We start from the raw sequence: 24380 nt of genomic DNA, 5'->3' as shown, positions 1-24380 counted from the left end.
TCCAGGAGTCTTGGTTCCCAGCCTCTTCAGAATTACAAAGGTAATGGAACACCAGGGAGAAATGGTGCATAAAGGAAAGGCTGGTGTAAACAGGTGGATGATAGTCCCCTGTCACCTCCAGATGACCCTGAGTAGTGAAAAAACTTCTCCCAGGGGAATATCAAGTGTAAACACCATTTTGCATCACCTGCTTTTTTACCTGTAGCCAAGCAATTAAAAAAACCTACCTCTGCAGCCATAAGGTAGAAGTGAATTTTATTAGCAACAAAGAGCCCTTGTGGGCTACAGGGAGCAAGTCTGCCCTTACTGCTTCAAGGTAATGGATGCTGCTTCAAGGTAATGGAGCCGCCGCTGCTCACCATGACTGCAGGATACAGTGGCTCTGTGAACGTGGTCAGGAAGCGGTAGATGAGGTTCATGGTGTTGGTGACACCATAGAAAGTCAGGGAGCCAGCAGCATAGTCCAGGAAGATGCCGATGGTCTTGTAATAGCTGCCCTTCACCACGGTTTGGATGTTGTTGTGCCAGACGGAGAACTTCAAGGAATCCCACTCCAAGCACCAGGAGGTATTGTTCCGGCCAATCAGGTAAAAGATACAGCTCTTCCCAGTCTTGTGCATATAACTGTAGGTTGCTCCCAAGCAGACCCATGAGTCTGAGACCTCGACTTCCCAGTAATGGCAGCTCTCACACAAGCTGCGGGTACACAAGACCTGTGGCCAGTGGTTGAATCCCTGGCAGGACCCAAAGAAAGACTCCATCAGGATGCCCATGTTCAGCACGGAGTGGGTCTCCTTGAACAGCAAGAGCTCCTCGCTGGCGGTGTTGGGATCGAAGTTCAGATTGCAGTAGTCTGTTTCACAGGAGGCAAAAGGAGATACAGCCAAAGTGAATCCACTCCTGACAGGTGTGGGGAGGGAGGCGTCAAACTGTGTTCTGCTCAGTCTAGTTCCATTCCCAGACCAGGAGGGTGGGGAACACTATGATGAAGGGACTGATATTAGCTATTCCTACCATGAAAGTGGCAAGTGGCTGTTTCCTCTCTCCACAGAGAGGATTTGCAGCTAGTGGCAAGAGAAGTGGTGGTCATGTAATGCACTAAAAAAAATCCAATACATGCCCAATTTACTCTGGGAAGGACTATGGCAGATTTCGTCCCGCCTACACTGGCATTACCCCAAGGTTATTCTGACTTCAGTGCTGTTAACGCCTGAGTTTTCCCTGGTGTGACTGAGAGAAAGCCACAAGGGCTGCTGCTCGTGTCCTAGACAGCACTGAGCATCCTGTCAGTATTTAAAAACATACTACTGCTTGAGACACGTGCAAGCTTCCCTTCTGGCACAGAAGTAGCCTGAAAGAGCAAGCACCATATGGAGCTCCAGATCAGAGCCTTAGCTGCAAATTCAAGTGGTCCATGTAGGTCATAGTGTATGGTCTCTTTTCCTTGTGCTCCCCCGTCTGTATCCACCTCTTCTTACCTTATGCTTAGATTGTAAGCTCCAAAGAGGTATGTCTGTTCTTTTTGTTTGGTTCATACAGTGGGAAACACAATGGGGACCTGGCCCATGACTAGGGCTCCTAGGTGCTATAATCATACAAATAATACCATGAACATTTTTTATTACTCTTCTGTCCTGTGCTCTGAAAATGTAATATGCTGTGTAGGTAAAAGTGTGCTTTTTTGCAAGAAAATGTCATATGTATCTAAAGTTAAAGGAAAAAACCCACATGGTGTAATATTGTATCTGAGAAATAACATATGATCACATACGTGTAGTACACTGCAAGGGAGAGGAGTCAAAATTGCGTCTACAACTGGCCTGTCCTATCTTCCAAATATTTAACTGTGCAGCCTTAATTGTCTCCTCCTTGGCTTTTATTAAAATAAAAAAAAACAGTGAGGGGGAAAAGAGAGGGAAGAGGAAACCCCCCAGTAAAACAAAGCCACTTTCCTCTCCAGAACGTTTGAAACTCTCTGTTGGCCGACAAATTGGTTGTAACAAGTGTAAATTCCATAATATGAAATTATTTGGCTAGACACCTCTAGGAACACTCTATCCCAGGTAATTTAGGGGGAAGCTTCTCTACTGTGCAACTTAACTGGTGTATGGGAGACAACAACACTTCTCCTTCCAATTCCTAGAGTGAGTTACAGCAGGTGTCCCACCTGTGACCCTTAAAAGGTGAGTGGCAGCTCTCCCTGAGCTTGCCACACCTTCAGCATGCTGTTCACTCTTCTGCTAGTTTAGCCCCACATGATGTACACGGGGCTTGCGGCCTTCCAGAACATCACTCAAGGTCTGATCCTGCTCCCATTCAAGTCAATGGGGATATGGTCATGTCCATCATTAGCCTAGTTAACCCCCCTCTGTAAGATGTCCTGGCTCACATGCACAGTACATTTTTTATTTTTTTTTATTTTTCAGTCAAAATAAGCCCAGTTTTCACTGAAGCACTTGGACTCTTCTCATTGAGGACTGTTGACACAGCAAAGCTCAGTTTCTATCCTGAGCTATTTTGGCTGTAGAGTGGCTTCAAAAACCTGCAAGATTATTTTTAATAAGTATATTTTCCCCACTCTCCTGGTACGCCAACAAGCCAATCTGATTTTTTGGAACAAAATGGATCTTGAAGCCAAAACAATCTTTTTTCTAAATTTAATTTAGCTAGAAAGGAGAGTGTTTCAAGAAGTTCTGAATAACTATATAAATAGGGGTGTAGAATGGATACAGCAGCTTTAAGTATCGCAGTTGTCTCTTCATAACAAAATAATTTAAAAGTCCTGTAAGATAAGACCCCCTTCTACCTTGTCTCTCTAATCAAGAAGTTATGCATATAGGGCCCAGTCCTTCTCTGAAGCCAGATGCAAAATTGGGCTTAGGTTTTTTTTTTCTTTTCCCTCCAAAGACAACTCCCACCCAGAACTTTTCATTATTTATGCTGTGGGCTAACTTTTTGCTTATAATTCAGCCAATGAAAATAATTCTAGTCAGTTTCACTCTCCAGGATAGTGCTGCAGGGTTTGGGTTGTTGGAGAAAATTTTAATTCAAACAAAACCCTTTTGATAATTAAGAAACTTAAAACATTTCCCTTCACTTTAGGGTTTGTATAGGAAAAATAATTGGTCTCAAAACTAACTTTAGTCTTAAATTCTCTTTTGTGCAATAGCTAACTTTAAATTTGTAACCAATACTAAGATTACTTCATATCACTTTTCCTCTTAACTCCTTTCTATTAAGACATGGTAGATCCAATTCGGGACAGATACAGAACACAAAATCCTAGTACTAAGTAGAAATGAATTGTGTTTTTTTTAAAGTACTTTCTCAGGTATTCTTAAAACTAGGCAGAGCTACCTGGCTTTGCTCTATTCTGAATATAAAGGAATACTTTTTTTTTTATGAGCCTGAATCCAGCCTTAATTCTGCAAGCACAGTTTAGACCTACAATTAATTGCAGTTGCAAATGTTAGACTAGATCCAGTTACTTCATTGTGCCCACAAATCAAGTACTTAGGCTACTCAATTTTATCACTTGTGCCTGCAATTAGTTGCAATTGAAAAAAACCACAAACAGACAATTGTGTCTGCAAAATTAGAGATAATATTTCAAAAGCAGACCCATACTGTTAACAACATGATATCTCATCAAAAATACACTAATGATTAAAGGAACATTGTTAGTTTTTTTAATAATACCCCTAATTTATATTACACAAACTTTAGATTATTACAACTGAAATAATTTAAAAAATCTAACTCACCTGTTACTATATTCATTTTATTTTTTGCATTTCTCTCAGCTTAGATAGTTGTCAATTTCACTTTTGTTCAGTCAGCTCCTAGTCTACTTCAAGCTGGGTTTTATCCCAGAATGCCTTGGCACTTAGGTTTCAAGAACCAGGGAACCTGTTTCCATTAGAATTTCAAAACAAATCCATAGAAACATGGCTTTTGGTCTTGAGTTTCTGTAAAACTAATTTTTCTTAATTTTTTTACTAAACCTAAATTTTGGGTTAAACCTGACCTGATGGCATCCTCTGGGTCTATACTGAAATCTCTCCTGATATCAACAGTAAAACTACAGGTCAGGCAACCTTTGCTTTAGTCTGAAATTGTTTAAACAAGATGCAACTAGTAAACTGATTGGAAAGACGCCTATGCATTTCCTGCTTTGACGGACATAAGGTCCATGGTGAGGGCTTCTTTGGCCCCTGTCATAGTATGAGCCAAGGCATCTCTAAACTCTAGCTGCAACAACCTCTGTGGATTATTGCACCCCTGTAGTATAGCTGGGCTTCGAAACACCCCAGCACCACCTGATGTCTTGGAGGTTCTGCAGGTAGGGGGTGGCTGCATAGAGGCAGATATTTTGGTCATGTGCCTGCTAGTAAAGCTCCCTACATAGAGGGGTTCTTTATTGCTGGTTTGCCAATGAATTTCCCGTAGGAACTGTGTGGAAGCAGGTACCAGGCATCGTACTGTGTTCAAGTTAAGTGGTTAGAGATCCTCTGTTCTCATTAGACTGAATGGCACACCATGACTTTCGCCCATATTAAAAGTGGCACTTTGGATAGATAGTAGGGGGATGGGCTATATGTGTGTGTGTGTATGAACTTCATAGACATGAGGCTTTCATCCAAATCAAAAGCCTCATGTCTATGAAGTTCATACACACACACATAGCCTATCTCCCTACTATCTATCCAAAGTGTCACTTTAATATTACTTGGCACTTCTATAGAGCCTTTCATCTGAAGAGCCCCAAGCACTTCACGAAATCTTCACTAAAGAAGCCTGAAAACCTCCCTGTGAAGTAGGTAATGGCCATGGTCCAAATGGGTGAAGCTGACACTGGGGTCTTCCCAGGGTCACCCCAAAGAGTCGGTGTCAGAGCTGGGAACAAACCCCCGACCTCCTGACTCCCATTCTCTTCCCACGAAACAATGCTTCCTTTTCAACGGGAAGCGTTCTCTCCATTAAGGGCCAATCCTACCCTTGTTTAAATAACAGCAAAACTCCCATTTCCAGCAGTGCCGGGTTCAGGCCCTTCGATTACAAGCTCTTTGGGGCAGGGACTTTTCAGTCCCGTTTGTACGGCACCAGTTACATATGGAGATCACATGACACACGGCCACTAGTCTGTTGCCCTGCAGATGACCGTTGTGTCTACAGTTCTGCTGCACTAGCCAAAGTGGCCCATGTCTGCTCCGCACAACTCACATTGTTCTCGCAATAAACATTTTGCTGCATCTTTGGCTGGTCTGCCCAGTCTTGTGTCAAACTGTGACAACTTCAGCTTGTTGAGCTCCCTCAGTTGAGGACACTCTCAACTCGAGCAGTTACCCTGCACCCTCCCCAGAAGCCAGAAAAAGAAGACTGGTGAAAAGGACAAATGTGGTACCAACACCTACATTTCAGGAGGCTCTTCCTGTCCATATCTGCTGGTATCACCTCATAGGGTTGCATTGTTATTCCTGTAAGATGAAAGAGACACAGCAGGGGCTTACGCTGCTTGGGAAGTGCAGGTGGATGTGTGAGCTCTGAATTAGATGGGTGGGGTGGGGGCAAAAAGCCACCACCTTTCACTGGGGACCTTTATCCCTCTCCCAAAGTGAAGTGTGCTACAGGCTGGAAAATGTTCAGTTAAGGTAACTGGCCCATTTTGACACATCTCTGCATTTGTGTGCTCCTGGCCAGAGCTGGACCCAGAAACCCTGAAATACCACAAGAGAAGCTGTTCTTACAGTATTTCCCAGCCTGGTCAGAAACCTTTTAAGTCTGTTCTCCTAAGATTTCTAGCAATAGGAGTTTGGACAAAGTACCTGACTTTGGATGTGTATTCAAACTGAAGCCTTGTGAAATTAATCCATCCCTATCATGTGTGACCCTGACTGGGTGCGCCTCTGTATTCATATCCTACACAGTACTATAAAAATCTTTGCACAAAATATGCCTTGAGGTATCATTTGAAAACTAATCACTCAATGCTCAATAACCTCATGGTGAAATGTATGCAGCAACATTGCGTGTAAAAGTATGAAATCTCCCCTGTATAATGTTAAAGCACGTGTTCAAACTCACATAGCCCTGATTACCAAGGCACAAAGCCTTGGTAACAAGCAGGGAGAACTGGAGGTCCTGGTGATGTCAAAGAACTATGACGTGATTGGAATAACAGAGACGTGGTGGGATAACTCACATGACTGGAGTACTGTCATGGATGGTTATAAACTGTTCAGGAAGGACAGGCGGGGCAGAAAAGGTGGGGGAGTAGCACTGTATGTAAGGGAGCAGTATGACTGCTCAGAGCTCCGGTACGAAACTGTAGAAAAACCTGAGTGTCTCTGGATTAAGTTTAGAAGTGTGTGCAACAAGAGTGATGTAGTGGTGGGAGTCTGCTATAGACCACCGGACCAGGGGGATGAGGTAGATGAGGCTTTCTTCCGGCAGCTCACGGAAGCTACTAGATCGCATGCCCTGATTCTCATGGGTGACTTTAATTTTCCTGATATCTGCTGGGAGAGCAATACAGCGGTGCATAGACAATCCAGGAAGTTTTTGGAAAGCGTAGGGGACAATTTCCTGGCGCAAGTGCTAGAGGAGCCAACTAGGGGGGGCGCTTTTCTTGACCTGCTGCTCACAAACCGGGTAGAATTAGTGGGGGAAGCAAAAGTGGATGGGAATCTGGGAGGCAGTGACCATGAGTTGGTTGAGTTCAGGATCCTGACGCAGGGAAGAAAGGTAAGCAGCAGGATACGGACCCTGGACTTCAGGAAAGCAGACTTCGACTCCCTCAGGGAACAGATGGCCAGGATCCCCTGGGGGACTAACTTGAAGGGGAAAGGAGTCCAGGAGAGCTGGCTGTATTTCAAGGAATCCCTGTTGAGGTTACAGGGACAAACCATCCCGATGAGTCGAAAGAATAGTAAATATGGCAGGCGACCAGCTTGGCTTAATGGTGAAATCCTAGCGGATCTTAAACATAAAAAAGAAGCTTACAAGAAGTGGAAGGTTGGACATATGACCAGGGAAGAGTATAAAAATATTGCTCGGGCATGTAGGAATGATATCAGGAGGGCCAAATCGCACCTGGAGCTGCAGCTAGCAAGAGATGTCAAGAGTAACAAGAAGGGTTTCTTCAGGTATGTTGGCAACAAGAAGAAAGCCAAGGAAAGTGTGGGCCCCTTACTGAATGAGGGAGGCAACCTAGTGACAGAGGATGTGGAAAAAGCTAATGTACTCAATGGTCAGCTCCCAGACTGCTGCGCTGGGCATCACAAAATGGGGAAGAGATGGCCAGCCCTCTGTGGAGATAGAGGTGGTTAGGGACTATTTAGAAAAGCTGGACGTGCACAAGTCCATGGGGCCGGACGAGTTGCATCCGAGAGTGCTGAAGGAATTGGCGGCTGTGATTGCAGAGCCATTGGCCATTATCTTTGAAAACTCGTGGCGAACGGGGGAAGTCCCGGATGACTGGAAAAAGGCTAATGTAGTGCCAATCTTTAAAAAAGGGAAGAAGGAGGATCCAGGGAACTACAGGCCAGTCAGCCTCACCTCAGTCCCTGGAAAAATCATGGAGCAGGTCCTCAAAGAATCAATCCTGAAGCACTTGCATGAGAGGAAAGTGATCAGGAACAGCCAGCATGGATTCACCAAGGGAAGGTCATGTCTGACTAATCTAATCGCCTTTTATGATGAGATTACTGGTTCTGTGGATGAAGGGAAAGCAGTGGATGTATAGTTTCTTGACTTTAGCAAAGCTTTTGACACGGTCTCCCACAGTATTCTTGTCAGCAAGTTAAGGAAGTATGGGCTGGATGAATGCACTATAAGGTGGGTAGAAAGCTGGCTAGATTGTCGGGCTCAACGGGTAGTGATCAATGGCTCCATGTCTAGTTGGCAGCTGGTATCAAGTGGAGTGCCCCAAGGGTCGGTCCTGGGGCCAGTTTTGTTCAATATCTTCATAAATGATCTGGAGGATGGTGTGGATTGCACTCTCAGCAAATTTGCGGATGATACTAAGCTGGGAGGAGTGGTAGATACGCTGGAGGGGAGGGATAGGATACAGAAGGACCTAGACAAATTGGAGGATTGGGCCAAAAGAAATCTGATGAGGTTCAATAAGGATAAGTGCAGGGTCCTGCACTTAGGATGGAAGAATCCAATGCACCGCTACAGACTAGGGGCAAATGGCTAGGCAGCAGTTCTGCGGAAAAGGACCTAGGGGTGACAGTGGACGAGAAGCTGGATATAAGTCAGCAGTGTGCCCTTGTTGCCAAGAAGGCCAATGGCATTTTGGGACGTATAAGTAGGGGCATAGCGAGCAGATCGAGGGACGTGATCGTTCCCCTCTATTCGACATTGGTGAGGCCTCATCTGGAGTACTGTGTCCAGTTTTGGGCCCCACACTACAAGAAGGAAGTGGATAAATTGGAGAGTCCAGCGAAGGGCAACAAAAATGATTAGGGGCCTAGAACACATGACTTATGAGGAGAGGCTGAGGGAGCTGGGATTGTTTAGTCTGCAGAAGAGAAGAATGGGGGGGGGTTTTGATAGCTGCTTTCAACTACCTGAAAGGGGGTTCCAAAGAGGATGGCTCTAGACTGTTCTCAATGGTAGCAGATGACAGAACGAGGAGTAATGGTCTCAAGTTGCAGTGGGGGAGGTTTAGATTGGATATTAGGAAAAACTTTTTCACTAAGAGGGTGGTGAAACACTGGAATGCGTTACCTAGGGAGGTGGTAGAATCTCCTTCCTTAGAGGTTTTTAAGGTCAGGCTTGACAAAGCCCTGGCTGGGATGATTTAACTGGGAATTGGTCCTGCTTCGAGCAGGGGGTTGGACTAGATGACCTTCAGGGGTCCCTTCCAACCCTGATATTCTATGATTCTATGATTAGATAAAACTGGTCAAGCAGGTCTTAATCACAGGGGTGTGTATTTACCTCAATTTGCATGTATGCTGTATACAGTCCTCAGACAGTGAGAGGAAAAAGGAAGACCACAAAGAAAATCTGAATCTCAGCAAACAGAGGGGACAGAAGGAACCACATGAACCTCTTCCCACCCCCAAGACTCCATGTCTCCTTGCTCAGCTGGAAAGAACTTTATCTAGGGGTCACACTCAGGGAAATGCATTTCAAAGGGTGACTGTACTCTAAAAATGAGGGGCAGAAATACCCCAAGTTCTCTCCCTATCCATCTCTTTTCAACCTAAGACTGCAAAAGAAACAGCCTATGGACTTTGGGGGCAGATCCTGACCTGAAATTTGGTCAGCAGTGATACTGGGAACCTGTGGTAAGAACTTCACCTTGAACCACATCTAGTCTGTTTAGTACTAGGAAGTGTTTTATCTGTTTCTTGTAACCATTTTTGCCTTTAATGCCTTATTACTTGTACTCAAAGTCTACCTCTTTGTAGTTAAAGAAACATTTTTGTTCTTTAATCAAAATTAATCCAGTGTGGGTAATTCCATTTAAAAGGGGCAAGTTGTTGTATATTAGTCCCTTACAGGGACAACCAACCTTTGTTATCTGAACTGTCCAGGAGAGGACTGGACAATGCAGAACAAAATACACATTTTTGGGGAAGGGCTGAGATTGGGAGTGTGGTAGAGTCCCCCTACAAGTGGTAATTAAGCCTGGTGGAAGCCAGCATGTGACTGAAGAGAGGCTGTAGCCACACACACATCCTCAGAGTTTTACCTGCATGCTGGCAGGCTGTTGGTGAGCTACCCAGGTGGGAGCTACAGAAGTAAAGCATTAAGAGGCCTCTAAAGTTGCAGGGCAGGGGTGACACAGCCCCTCCCCAGTCTGATTGCATCTCAAAATGCCATAGTGGCATAGTCAGCAGGATTTATACACTGCTCGCTATCTGAAATGAGATTCATACTTTAAGTACCCGGGTCACAGTTTTAAGTGGCTGGGAACAGTCAAAGGTTAGTTTTGTTGTTTTCTGTTTGCATATTTCAGGTAAGGGAACTAGAAACAGTAAAGCATAAGCAGGAGTGAATACCAGCAAAGCATCGATAAAGCTAGGGCTGGCCAGGCTGGAGAAAACACCAGCTACCCCCAGGTTAGCTGATAGCCACTGGAGGATGGTATGTAGAGGTAGTGGTGGAAATTGTCATAGACCCATTGAAGTGAATGGAGCTCTTCTGACCTATGCCAGTCAAGGGTCTGGTCCTTGGTGACTGAACTGGAGGGACAGTCTGTTCTGACTGGAGCTAGAGGAGGGAGTCCCCACCGTGGACTCCAGCCCCCTTTTCTAGTGCCCCAATCGAGAAGTTAATGGGAAGACGCTGGTGGCTGATAGCACATTCTACGGGCAAAAGCATGAGCACTAAATGGGAAAGTGAGCTGGAGGAGACAATAGGACTCAGTGTAGGAACAAGAGCCCAGAGATGAGACTTCACAGGCTCGGAGGTTCCTCAATAAAACCCTGTGACGGAAGTGGGAGGTTAGTACCCCTGAAACTGGATACATGAAATTATGAGGAACAAAGTTGTTCAAAGCCAGTGGGTGACTAGGTAGCTAAGCAATTCAAGAAACTATTCATCAGATGTATCTTCCAGTCTCTTGCTCCATAAAGGGTCTCTACTTGGGCTCCCAATAGAAGGCTGGTGGCGCTAGATCCATAGATGCAATCTCTGAATGCTCTGCAAAGCAGCATCGAGGGAGTCAACCGACCTATTGTCTAGACCAGCCAGATATAAGTTCACAGTCATTCGTGAGAGGAGGAGGAGTTCAAGGGAGGAAATGGTGACCACCCTAGACCGGAGAGGCAGGGGATATTTTGGAGTCCCGACCTGGTCTATAGTCCATGGCAAAACAGAATTCCCCACTGAAAACCTGGTGAGGGTGGGGTATTCCCTGTTTGAGCCACTAAAAATGTATATGCCATGGCCAGAATTCTGTACAGGGAGATCAGTAAGCAGGATGCTTTCCTAGCCATCCAAAGGAACTGGAACCTGGGAATGCATTGCACAGAAAATGCCCCCTTTGGGGGAAAAACATTCAGATCTCAAAGGAAGAAGCTCACTCACCTTTCATGAGGATTTTATTGATGAAGCAGAGGCCAACCATCGCTAGCTGAGCCTTCAGGTCACCCAGAGTCTGTCTAAGGCTGACAAAGCTCGAGCTCTCCTCGCACTTCAGACTGACGACGGGTTCAGTGCAGGCTCCCAACTTCTTGAGCTTTGGGAATTCCTAGCAGGACAGAAACTTTTTTTTTTTTTTTTTTTTAAAAGAAACCTCCTCAGCGTTCATGGAAACCAGGCCACGGGACGAGATCTGATCCCCTTCCTTCCATGGACTCCACAGCGTGAAAGGGACTTCTTGGAGAGTAAGGAGACCCTAAACTGGGGTAAGCACACTGGAATCTGACCCATAATGAATTTTTCTAACTCAGCCCTCTCACCAATCTGCTCAGAGGAAGGATCCAGAGTGTATGTATGAAGGGGTACATGTCAAGAGGACCCCCTGGCTTGACGTGGTTTCCATCATATACAGGGTTTACAGTTTGGTTCAATGGCTCTCGGCACCCCCACTATACACATTGTTCCAGCACCCTGCCTCAGTGCAGAGACCTACTCTGCAGCCTATGCACCATTTAAGTTCCACTTATGCCCTCAAAATAGGGTTTAAGTAGTGCACAGGCCGTGGCACAGGGTGGAATTGCCCCTTTCTGAAGGACTTGTTTGGATGAAATAACAGACTTTATAGCCACTCGAACGGCCAGACAAGATCCTTTCCTCCATTTTGCTGGAGTCTTTGTTATCCAAGTAAATCCTCTTGGATTTCACTGAAACATTGACTTCTTTTTTTGGTGTTAAGAAAAGTTCCCCGCTGCCTCAGAACAGAAGCATGCAGTCCAGAAAAAACAAACAGTTGCGCTTAAAGCAAGGATTAGTAGCATATGCAAGAAAGAACATTTAACAGCTCTATGTGGCTACTGTGATGGTCCAATTTGTTACCATCTCACTGGACGATTTATTTCCAAAGCTAAAGAGGTTTTTTAAAAACAAAGTGAGTTTTAAGCCTCTTTCGATTTGGGAAATTTGGCCTCACTGTTAGCTTCCGAGGGGGGTGGGGGTGGGGGGGCTATGTTGATTTACACTAGCCACGGGGCTGGCTTTTTGGCTCATTCAGTCTCAAGGTGGTTATGGTCCTGTTGCTTTGATTGTAGGAGGGTTCCAAAACTTCAAATGGAGTTGTGGGAAAAAATTCCCCCTACTTTGTACCCTATTAAATTCAGAACCAGGCAGATGTTTACCCAGCATGACGTGGCTTAGCTTTTGAGTGCATAATATTCCTCATAAATGTTTGAATTAGAGGATTCCCATCTGTTGATTTCCATATAAAGCCTGCAGTAAAATATATTCAGTGTGTTTCTCTTGTCCCTACCTTCATCAGTCAGACAGAACCAGGTTTTTGCAGAGCAACTGGGATGATTTGTATTGGTTTCCTGTCTTTCTCTTGGCCAGACCAGAACCTGCTAATCTTAAACACGTTTAGTAATGAATTAAATATTTTGCATCCTTGGACTCCAGAGTTTTGGGTTCAATCTCTGCTGTACCACAGCCTCTGTGTGAACTTGGTCAAGTCATTTACACTCTCCATGCCTTGGTTTCCCATCTGTAAAATGGGGATAACTCCGAGACTATTTGGACTGTAAGTTTTCTGTGGCAGGGGCTGTCACTTTCTATGTGTCTGGGGTGCTAGGTCCTGTACGATGACTCCCATCTTGGCTAGGGCTTCTAGGTGCTTCTCTAATAATAGATTCACAGATTAAAGTCAGAAGTGGGGGAGGGATAGCTTAGTGGTCTGAGCATTAGCCTGCTAAACCCAGGATTCTGAGTTCAATCCTTGAGGGGGCCACTTAGTGATCTGGGGCAAAAATTGGGATTGGTCCTGATTTGAGCAGGGGGTTGGACTAGACCTCCTGAGGTCCCTTCCAACCCTGATATTCTATGATTAAGGGGCATCTCTGGTGTCTAGTCTGACCTCTTGCATAACACAGGCCATAGAACTTTGCCCAGTAATTTCTGCCTCATGCCCCCACCTTCTGTTTGAGCAACAGCATCTCTTCTAGAAAGGTTTCAGAGTAACAGCCGTGTTAGTCTGTATTCGCAAAAAGAAAAGGAGTACTTGTGGCACCTTAGAGACTAACCAATTTATTTGAGCATGAGCTTTCGTGAGCTACAGCTCACTTCATCGGATGTGTTTCCACAGTATGCATCCGATGAAGTGAGCTGTAGCTCACGAAAGCTCCTGCTCAAATAAATTGGTTAGTCTCTAAGGTGCCACAAGTACTCCTTTTCTCTTCTAGAAAGCTATCCCAGTCTTGATTTAAAGACTCTCAGTATAATAATCTGTCAGCCTTTAGCTAAAATAAAGCAAATGCAAATAGACGATCTTCGCATTTGAAGTTTATTTTACCCCTTCACATCAATCAGAGGGCAAAGATGATACTGTAACTGTTAGTTTGTGATTATAATGAATAACGGTTGCATGCCATAATATTCCCCCTTATGTTCCTAGTCCCCATGGTTCTGTTTCCTTGGCTGATAAAGTGAAAATGATCAATAAAAATCGGTGCAGTAGTGATGGCTACAGGGTGTTCATAACTACTCTAATCTGAGAGTACATCTGCACCTGGAGGTGGGGGTGTGATTCTCAGCTCAGAGGTGTACTTGTGCTAGCTCTCCTTGATCTAGCACGCTACAACTAGAGCGTAGTTGGGGCAGCATGAGTGGCAGGGATGGGCGTTCTGTGTACGTGCCCATCTGCGACTCTAGGTGTGTACTCAAGGTGGTGGGGCTTTATTAGCATGCCAGCGCTCTTCAAGCTGCCCTGTGTATCCTCAAGCTGGGAATCCCACCCCAGCTTCTCCCTGCAGAAGGTGCTGTAAGGAATGATCCAGAAAAGCGGTCTGTGAGACCCTTCTCAGCTACTCCAGCCATAGCCTCTACTCACCAAAAGTTGGTATAGGAAATTCACTACTGTACTTCTTGCCTGTAGCTGAAATAACTGCAGGGGGCAGTGGTTGATGATGTGGATGCTGAGCATCAGGCCAGACCTCTTACACAAGGACAACTGGGCCATACTGATGGGTGCAGTTTACTGTGGTCACAGGTTGGAGGGGTGAACTCTACCTGCAGGAACTGTTGGTCACTTGCATTGTCAAGGAGGTCTGTCAGCCAGAGGTTCTGCTTGTTGAGGTCAGCAAGCTTCCCTTGCTTTTGCTGAACGGAATTCCCCAGATGGATCAGGGCTGCTCTCTCCTCCTTGTCCAAAAACTCCAACACCTTCACCTGCATTCGCTTGATCTCCTTTATAATCTCTGCAAAGCTTTGGTTCACCTCGTCTCTTGAATTCTTGACCACTTTCTGGGTGGGAAGGAGACACACACACACACACACACACACACGCACTCCAGTCACTGCTCTTTGTAACGCACATGGATTCAAGACTTGATGTGCTGATGCTCTCCCAAAAAGGGCCTCCCTCACTCTCTCTGAGCAGGTTCTGGGCTATTGGCTCAGTAAATAGGATAACAAGAGGAAAAGGCCTCTGCCCTACAAGGATAGTTAAAGTACCTTTGGGCAGATTCTGCTGACCCTAGCTCATGCTGAGTAGTAGCTCACTCTGCAAGGGGATCGCTCCCACAGCTCCTCAGCATGTTAGGGGATCGGAATCTGACCCTCTTGAGGATCCTGCCTTGTAAGCTCCTTGGGACGGGGACGGTCTTTTGGTTGTGTTTGTACAGGCCCTAGTACAGTGGATCATGGGCTACTGTTGGGGCTACGGGGTGATACAAATGAACAATAATAAAAAAAGAGTAACTTTGTTCCTTCCTTGGAAAATCTTCCAATATTTTCTGTAATGTACACAAATGCCATTGAATTGAGGGTCTCTTTGCTTGCTCAGTTACAGGGAGAGTCCCTAATACTAGGTACCTCTGAGGGTAGAGACCCGCCCCCCAAATCTCTGGATCTCATGTGATACAGTGGCTCTTGTTTTAAGATCCACCATATTAAAGACCCTCTGACAGTTTGCCGTTTGGGAAATAATTTGGTTCATGCTGAGTCTAACGTATTCAGAGTGGAAGCAGCAGTTTTACCGTGAGATAGATCACCCTCCCTTTGTGTTTGTGACTGTCTGATGCCATCATCAGGATCTGGTTTTCCACATTGGCTTGTATTCTCTTGGCCTCCACCTGGGAAAGGAAGAAACATAGGATCATAGAATATCAGGGTTGGAAGGGACCTCATGAGGTCATCTAGTCCAACCCCTTGCTCAAAGCAGGCCCAATCCCTAATTTTTGCCCCAGATCTCTAAATGGCCCCCTCAAGGATTGAACTCACAACCCTGGGTTTAGCAGGCCAATGCTCAAACCACTGAGCTATCCCTCCCCCCCCCCCGTGAACATATTTACATTCACTGTAAATATATTCTCACCCTACATGTAGCATTCCATGACTACACAAATGCAAAATTCTCTGCAGAAGCCACTGGTCACTGAAGAATTGTGCTCCCGAATCTCAGCTTTCACTTAACAAAAAAAAAAAATCAAGTTCCGATGGTTGGGAAGACTTGGAAATCTGATGCAGTGTTGTCCTGAACCTGAGACAGCCTGTAACAATAGTTCTGAGTTGTCAGCTACTCCCATTCATCAAGGGAGTGTTCAATCTGAAACCTAAAGAGGATAATTTACATATCCATATTGTCAGTGAGTTATCTGCTAATCACTAATAAAAATATCCAGCTAATTGGCCAGTCCCTCAACAAATGTAAAGCAGCATAAGTCTATTAATACATATTTTCCATTTACATAGTGCTTCCATTTCAAAGCATTTTAGAAGCAGGAATCAGTAGGGCTCATCAAAAATCTTCCATTAATTTTTTTTTATAGAGTGAAATGGGGTTTTTGACTTAAAAAAAAAAAAAAAGCCAGCTTTCCATGGGAAAAATTGATTTTTCAATTTTAAAAAAATCAATGCTTGAAAACTGAAATATTTTGATTCAGATATGCTCCAGCCATGCCTCAAGGAAGAGGTGGTTTAGGTGCCTCATGCTGCCATTATGCACCAGGGCCCAGGACTCCCACGATGCACTGCCTTCTCCTCAACATTGGGAAGACTGTGATGCATTAAGGGAAATGTAGTCTGCTTGGGAGCCTAGCCCATAGAAGAGAATTCAGACATGAAGTAACCAGACTACAACTCCCATGAAGCATTGCAGAATTTCCAAATTGAAATATTTTGGATTTTGATTTTTTTCACGGAAAAGTTGAAATTTCCTGGGGAAGCCCATTTTCTGGCCAGCTTGAAGGATCATTTAAGTGCCTTGTATAGTGGAATAGGGCAGCTGTTTAACAGTGCACAGCTAACACTACACAACAGGTCAGGTAGGAAAGTGAAAATTACCAGATCCACTTGAAACTGGAAAGGGTATTTAGATTGGCTGAATGTAACTGGTCAAAGAAAGGTTTCAGAGGAACAGCCGTGTTAGTCTGTATTCGCAAAAAGAAAAGGAGTACTTGTGGCACCTTAGAGACTAACCAATTTATTTGAGCATGAGCTTTCGTGAGCTACAGCTCACTTCATCAGATGTTTACCGTGGAAACTGCAGCAGACTTTATATACACACAGAAATCATGAAACAATACCTCCTCCCACCCCACTGTCCTGCTGGTAATAGCTTATCTAAAGTGATCAACAGGTGGGACATTTCCAGCACAAATCCAGGTTTTCTCACCCTCCACCCCCCCACACAAATTCACTCTCCTGCTGGTGCTAGCCCATCCAAAGTGACAACTCTTTACATAATCAAGTCGGGCTATTTCCTGCATAGATCAAGGTTTTCTCACATGGGGGTGGGGGGGATGTGAGAAAACCTTGATCTATGCAGGAAATAGCCCGACTTGATTATGTAAAGAGTTGTCACTTTGGATGGGCTAGCACCAGCAGGAGAGTGAATTTGTGTGGGGGGGTGGAGGGTGAGAAAACCTGGATTTGTGCTGGAAATGTCCCACCTGTTGATCACTTTAGATAAGCTATTACCAGCAGGACAGTGGGGTGGGAGGAGGTATTGTTTCATGATTTCTGTGTGTATATAAAGTCTGCTGCAGTTTCCACGGTAAACATCTGATGAAGTGAGCTGTAGCTCACGAAAGCTCATGCTCAAATAAATTGGTTAGTCTCTAAGGTGCCACAAGTACTCCTTTTCTTTTTGGTCAAAGAAAAAACCTGCCCAGGAGACGGGCTAATGTCCCTAACTCTTATCAAAAGAGGCCTTTCATGACCACAAGTGATCCTTGAATTTACATCTCATCAGAGAGGTGGTACTTTCAACAGCACAGTCCTACACACAAACACCTTCCTGGGATGTTGGTTCAGTAGTAACCATGAAGGAATGCCAGCTTCACAGCTTCTGGTAGCAGCCTGTGTTTCCTGGGTGGTCTCACATCCAAGTGTGATTAACAGTAATAGTATAATAAATGTACCATAAATTCACACTGTGCTTTACAGAACATGGTCTCGTCCTGCAAAAAGCTCCTTGTACACAGACCTCTTCACTCCCCCATAGGGCCTTGAATTCAAAAGGTGCTCTACAGTAAGAGATGTTCCCTGCCTTCAAGAACGTATTGCCCAGGCCTCACCCTTCTTAGTCTGAGCTCTAACAAGCTCCCAGCCCTGAGGAGCATGACCGCAGAAAAGCATCTGGCAATTTCTCGGCTCAGCTCCCTGCAGACTATCAAAACGCAGACTATCAAAAACCCAATGTTCCAACTGGCGCATCAGCCAAGCCTCTCCTAGGACACTATTACAAATGACAGATCCACTGCAAATTAACTTTATTCCAAAGGAGCAGATCAACAAATGGCCCTGCTTTGGCTTCAGCAGTTTCATTCTGTCTGTTTCTGCACTGATTGACTTCTAAACAACCAGAAATAGAACAGACAGAAGAATACCTGCATCTCAGGGAATACTGGGCTATTCATTGCTAAGCGCTCAGGACCAGCTCCTCGTCTGCTGCAAGTCAGCAGAGCTTCTCAGATGTCAGTGGAGCTGGGCTAATTTACACTAGCTGAGGCTCTTGGCCCACGATACAGATATAAAAGAGCAAAGGCATGATATCTGGAGTTACAATCGGTTTCTGCCACATATTTATAGCTGAGCAAAAGCTCTTTCCTATTCTATGGGCTCTTCCTGGCGCCCATAACAGTGCTACGTGGGCATCAGTTCTATTAACCCTTCCCTCCAGCACTATCCGATTTCCGCAGAGAAGGCAACGACTGTCAGGAATCCGCTGTGCGCGGTTGCCGTTGTTCCATGACAAGATAAGCATGCTCAAATCTTGTGCTTCAGCATGGCAGCTGAACTCCTTGCTGAACCCAGGAAGGCCAGTTCAACAGCCTCCATCCCTGTGTCTCTGCCTGGTTGGCCAGGTCCACTAAAGAGAGGTTTTTTCCTTCCTCTGAAGCATCAGGTGTGGCCACTGCCAGAGACAGGACCTTATGGGGAGTTGTTCAAGGGCATGTAGATGCCCGATTCCCATCGACTTTCAGAGCCTTTGAAAATCTCTGTTCCTAAATGTGTATCATGTCTCAGGACATTATAGTTAGATGTTATTTTTTTAAAATTAAAACTTGGCATTGAAGACATGGATACAGCAGGCAGGAAGCAATAAAGGGTAAAAGAAATGGGCACATGACAACCGGCATATGGGAGAGCTTTAAGCACACACTGTTGAAAAGAAAGGATGCTTCTGTGAGCTCTTTTCCAAAGCTCTCAGCAATGGCCTAATTCTGCTCTGATTGAACTCAATGGAAATTTTACCATGGACTTCAATGGGAGCAAAGAGAGAGGCCATCAGGGGGTACTTCTGAAAATCCTATTCAGCATATTTATACCAGGCTGCTGAATCTTAACCAGGTGCCTTTTTATGATTATTTCCCCTCTTTATAGTATTCTGAAGTACGGAAAAGATTTATTCCTTCCAATCCCTGCCCCCTCCCTTTTCCCTATTCTCTACTCCAAACTAATCAGGAAGTGACACGGCTGTTGGAGAACCCAATGGGATTACCTCCCACTGTAACCCATACACCTCCTGGGTGTGGTGCTCTGTCCCATCAAGTGGTACTGAGACCACTTAGAGAGAGATTAATGAGTTTGCTCTACAGCCTTAGCTAATGGCCATGTGGCTTTTAGCTCATGCCGTGGAGGCTCACGCATTTAGCTCCAGAGGTCCCAGGTTTGATCCAGCCCACCGATGACTGGGGTCTGTCAGTGTTACATCACCACCAAGAATGCAAAATTCCATTCAACGGTTTCCTCCTCGACACTTCTTATGTTCACTTGCAGATGGGCCTGTCTTTAGGGTTCCCTCCCCTCCCCCCACCCCCAAAGAGTTTAGCTTCCACCCTCATCAAGTTCAATTGTCTCAGAGGTCTTCATTTGTTCAGAGGATAAAGATGTTGGAGGCCAAGTGGAGGTGGAGTGCTTTGATCCAATTTAGTAAGAAGCATTACGTCCCCTTCAATAAGGCTGGGGAAAAAAGCATTTTCCTCACATCTGGTTGGTGGTGTAGCCGGGCATACATGTTCCCCAGTAGACAGAGGCATGGATTGATTAGATCAGTTTTTCCTAGGGAATATTTCAGGTCTCTGCATCCCAGATTTTTTTTTTTTTTTTTAAATCTTGGGACAGATCCAAGCAGTTAGCAACTTGTTGCAGGCATTTTAGACAAGCTGCTCTGGAGTTAGGTACAAATTTACTTGTTCTCTCAAGAGAGCCACCTACTTTAATATCCCTGGAATTGCCTGCCCTGGAAGGAGACTGTGAATTGACTATACAGAGGGTGTGTCTCCACTAAAGGCCTGATCTAATTCTCCTTGAAATCAATGGACCAGACCCTCACATGTGGAAAATCAGCATAGCATCATTGATAGCTGATGATTACACCCATAGTCATCCCATGGATTCCAGTGGGTGTTGTAAAAAGAAAAGGAGGACTTGTGGCACCTTAGAGACTAACCAATTTATTAGAGCATAAGCTTTCGTGAGCTACAGCTCACTTCCTCAGATGCATATCGTGGAAACTGCAGCAGGCTTTATATATACACAGAGAATATGAAACAATACCTATTCCCACCCCACTGTCCTGCTGGTAATAGCTTATCTAAAGTGATTTCCAGCACAAATCCAGGTTTTCTCACCCTCCACCCCCCCACACAAATTCACTCTCCTGCTGGTGATAGCCCATCCAAAGTGACAACTCTTTACACAATGTGCATGACAATCAAGCTGGGCTATTTCCTGCATAAATCCAGGTTCTCACATCCCCCCCACCCCCATACACACACAAACTCACTCTCCTGCTGGTAATAGCTCATCCAAACTGACCACTCTTCAAGTTAAAATCCAAGTTAAACCAGAACATCTGGGGGGGAGGGGGGGGAGGAAAAAACAAGAGGAAACAGGCTACCTTGCATAATGACTTAGCCACTCCCAGTCTCTATTTAAGCCTAAATTAATAGTATCCAATTTGCAAATGAATTCCAATTCAGCAGTTTCTCGCTGGAGTCTGGATTTGAAGTTTTTTTGTTTTAAGATAGCGACCTTCATGTCTGTGATCGCGTGACCAGAGAGATTGAAGTGTTCTCCGACTGGTTTATGAATGTTATAATTCTTGACATCTGATTTGTGTCCATTTATTCTTTTACGTAGAGACTGTCCAGTTTGACCAATGTACATGGCAGAGGGGCACTGCTGGCACATGATGGCATATATCACATTGGTGGATGTGCAGGTGAACGAGCCTCTGATAGTGTGGCTGATGTTATTAGGCCCTGTGATGGTGTCCCCTGAATAGATATGTGGGCACAGTTGGCAACGGGCTTTGTTGCAAGGATAAGTTCCTGGGTTAGTGGTTCTGTTGTGTGGTATGTGGTTGTTGGTGAGTATTTGCTTCAGGTTGCGGGGCTGTCTGTAGGCAAGGACTGGCCTGTCTCCCAAGATTTGTGAGAGTGTTGGGTCATCCTTTAGGATAGGTTGTAGATCCTTAATAATGCGTTGGAGGGGTTTTAGTTGGGGGCTGAAGGTGACGGCTAGTGGCGTTCTGTTATTTTCTTTGTTAGGCCTGTCCTGTAGTAGGTAACTTCTGGGAACTCTTCTGGCTCTATCAATCTGTTTCTTTACTTCTGCAGGTGGGTATTGTAGTTGTAAGAAAGCTTGACAGAGATCTTGTAGGTGTTTGTCTCTGTCTGAGGGGTTGGAGCAAATGCGGTTGTATCGCAGAGCTTGGCTGTAGACGATGGATCGTGTGGTGTGGTCAGGGTGAAAGCTGGAGGCATGCAGGTAGGAATAGCGGTCAGTAGGTTTCCGGTATAGGGTGGTGTTTATGTGACCATTGTTGTAGTGGGTGTTGTATCACTCTGTGAGTGAAGAAACTATTGCAAAGTCATTAACTGCCGGGTTGGTTGTCCTTGCGATGGTCACACATCTGCACGGTGATGTGTTTGATTATTTTGGTGCATTACATGCACAGGGCACCTTACAACAGTGGTTGTACCAGTGCATTCTGGGGGATTCCTGAAACGCCTATCCCATAATGCACAGCACTGTGGCTGAAAACAAGAGCTTCTGGGTAATTTTCAAAAGTGAAGTACTCCACTGTAGGCTGGTGTTAGAACTCTCTGAACCAGGACAGCTTCCCATTCGTACTGGTTCAACCAGACTTCTGCTAAAGATCTGACATAGGTGTTGTAACTAATTATTATGACCAGAGGTCTGGGGTGGCTGGTTTGTGTGGGTGCAAGTCTTTGCACAGGTGTTGCAAGCACAAGGAGTTCCAAAGAATGGTTCCTTCCCATGCTTTTTATGCAGTGTAGGCAGGGCTTTATTTCAGATCTAGATAGCTGCTTTTCTAGATAACCCCACTCTTCTTCCTTATTAACCCCCCACCCCCTACCCCCTTAGTCTGGGCTCAGAGGAAGAGAGACATCCATACTTACCACTTTCCTGGCTCTCTCCTCTTGTAGTGGGATTGCATCATGGTTCTTGTGTTCCTCTCGGATGCAGGTGTAGCAAACTAACCCACCCTCCGTCCTACAGTACAGCTCCTGCAGCTTGTGGTGTTTCTGGCATAATCTGGCTTTCAGGTCACCCATGGGTTCCAGCAGCTGGTGGTTCCTAAAAGTTTTGTCTTCATAGTGCAGCTGGGTATGGTTTTCACACAAGGAAGCCATGCACTGCAGGCAGGACTTGATGGACTTCACTTTCCTAGAGGAGCAAAGATCACAAGGGACGTCATTTGGACCCGCTATGGGAAGCTTGGCTGTCGCCTGAGCCTCCTCCCGGGTGAACTTTTCTGCTATTTCTCCAAGGCTTATATTTTTGCGGAGTCGAGGCCGTGAGCTGAAGGGTTCTCGGCACTGTGGACAGTAGGGACATTCCCCAATCACAGCTTGGTGGTCCCAGTAATCCTGCAAGCAGTCCATGCAGAAGTTGTGCCCACAGGCGGTGGTGACTGGGTCTGTGAACACCTCCAAGCAGATCGGGCACACGATGTTGTCCTCAAGGAAAAAAAAATTTGTGTTGCTCATGGTGACAGAAGCCTCAGCTGGGATGCTCCCTCCCAGATCTGGGTATCTAGAGTTCTGGGAAACATGAACAGACACAGGTTTACTCATTGTATTCATCTTTCAAGACACTCTGTGGAAAGTGATTAATAGATTTGTATCATTTTTATGAAGCTAGATATTCTGATGTGAGAGATCATTAATAGATTTTTAAGGCAAGAAGGGACCGTTCTGATTTTCTAGTATGGCCTGGATAATTCAGGAGGTCAGTACTTCTGGTGGAACTCGGGCATATCAATTGATGGAGAATCCATAACATCCGTCGGTAACAGGTGCTGGAACTAGGAGTGCTGGGGGTTCTGCCACACCCCTTGGCTTGAAGTAGTTTCCATCGTATACAGGGCGTTAGGATATAGATATTCAGGCCTGTCTGTAAAGGCCTATATGCTAAGAATTTAGGTGTATTCTTATCACTTGGCTAGTTCTAGAGGTATAAAAAAGAGAATCAAAATCACTGTCGGCCGGTGTAAGGGCCTTCTCTTACTGTGACAGTCTGAGGCCCTGTGCTTAGGCTAAGGCCTTTGGCTAAGCAACAGAGGCAGCCATAAGCTGGGAAGCGACCGGTCACATCCTCACATTCCAAACTAGTCACATTGAAATAAGGTGCTAATGGGCTGTTAGGCATTATCAGGACAGGATTGTATTCCTATCGCCTCCAGAGAAAGGGAAGTGCCTAGAAGATGTAAAAGGAAACTTAGTTTGATAGCATCCTGTCTGGCAAGAACTCACTTATCAATAGTTGGGATGTGAAATCCTCATTTCTGTGTTTGTTCTATCACTGTAGTCTCCATTTCCCCATTGTTTGTCTGTATAATCTCTGTCTGGTTCTGTGATTGTTTCTGTCTGCTGTATAATTAATTTTGCTGGGTGTAAACTAATTAAGGTGGTGGGTTATAATTGGTTAAATAATCATGTTACAATATGTTAGGATTGGTTAGTTAAATTTCAGTAAAACGATTGGTTAAGATATAGCTAAGCAGAACTCAAGTTTTACTATATAGTCTGCAGTCAATCAAGGTGTGTGGATGTGTGTGGGGGAAATGGGAACAGGGAATGGGGGTGGGGAAATTGGAATCATGTTTGGCTAAGGGTAGGAATGGGAACAGGGACACAGGTGTAAGGCTCTGTGGTGTCAGAGCTGGGAAGGGGGACACTAAGGAAGGAAACTGGAATCATGCTTGCTGGAAGTTCACCCCAATAAACATGGAATTGTTTGCACCTTTGGACTTCGGGTATTGTTGCTCTCTGCTCATGCGAGAAGGACCAGGGAAGTAAGTGGGTGAAGGAATAAGCCCCCTGGTTCAATGGCTCTCAGCACTCCCACTATACAAATTGTTCCAGCGCCCCGTAGGTAAGTTCTTCCGATAGTTCCATTACCGTTACTGTCAAAAATGTGCACCTTATTTCCAGTGTGAATGTGTGTAGCTGCAGCTTCCAGCTGCTGGATCTCATTACTCCTTTATCTGCTAGGTTAGAGTCCTCTCCTTTCAGTTATCTTGCACCCCCCCACATGGGTGTGTATTCTTTTTTTTTTTAAACAACAAACAAACCAACCATGTGGCCCTTCTCTAGTCCCTTTCATTTAAAGATCTCCATGCACTTCCCAGATGTTAATTAAGCTTCACAATCACTAAATAAAGTATTTGTCATTGTCTCCAGCTTACAGAAGTGGACACTGAAGCACAGAACAGTCGAGTGACTTTCTCACAGTCACTGAGAGTACGTCTACAC

At 45.1% G+C, this 24380-nt stretch overlaps 1 protein-coding gene across 1 annotated transcript; it reads right to left on the bottom strand.

Annotated features, from left to right (window-relative positions):
- Positions 1–311: 311 nt before the first annotated feature.
- On the bottom strand, positions 312–22613 carry LOC140898022 (E3 ubiquitin/ISG15 ligase TRIM25-like). The gene is made up of 6 exons (XM_073311396.1): positions 22023–22613; positions 15126–15221; positions 14158–14391; positions 11047–11209; positions 5415–5477; positions 312–853 (listed from the first exon to the last, which is right to left on the bottom strand). Exons 1-6 carry the CDS (start codon positions 22611–22613, stop codon positions 312–314), a joined length of 1689 nt encoding a protein of 562 aa, XP_073167497.1.
- Between the last annotated feature and the right edge of the window lie 1767 nt (positions 22614–24380).

The sequence above is a fragment of the Lepidochelys kempii genome, chromosome 14 (assembly GCF_965140265.1).
Source record: "Lepidochelys kempii isolate rLepKem1 chromosome 14, rLepKem1.hap2, whole genome shotgun sequence".
Taxonomy (NCBI): domain Eukaryota; kingdom Metazoa; phylum Chordata; order Testudines; family Cheloniidae; genus Lepidochelys; species Lepidochelys kempii.
This window is presented reverse-complemented; position numbering and strand designations above follow the sequence as displayed.

Bases quoted from the DNA above. Each gene is read 5' to 3' on its own strand.
- LOC140898022 (XM_073311396.1), bottom strand. From the start codon at position 22,613: ATGAGCAACACAAATTTTTTTTTCCTTGAGGACAACATCGTGTGCCCG. The intron at 15,222-22,022 runs GTAAGTATGGAT...TTCCTTTCCCAG, and splicing joins AGGAGAGAGCCAGGAAAGTG to GTGGAGGCCAAGAGAATACA. The intron at 5,478-11,046 runs GTGAGTGAGCTT...TTCATCTTACAG, and splicing joins CAATAAAATCCTCATGAAAG to GAATAACAATGCAACCCTAT.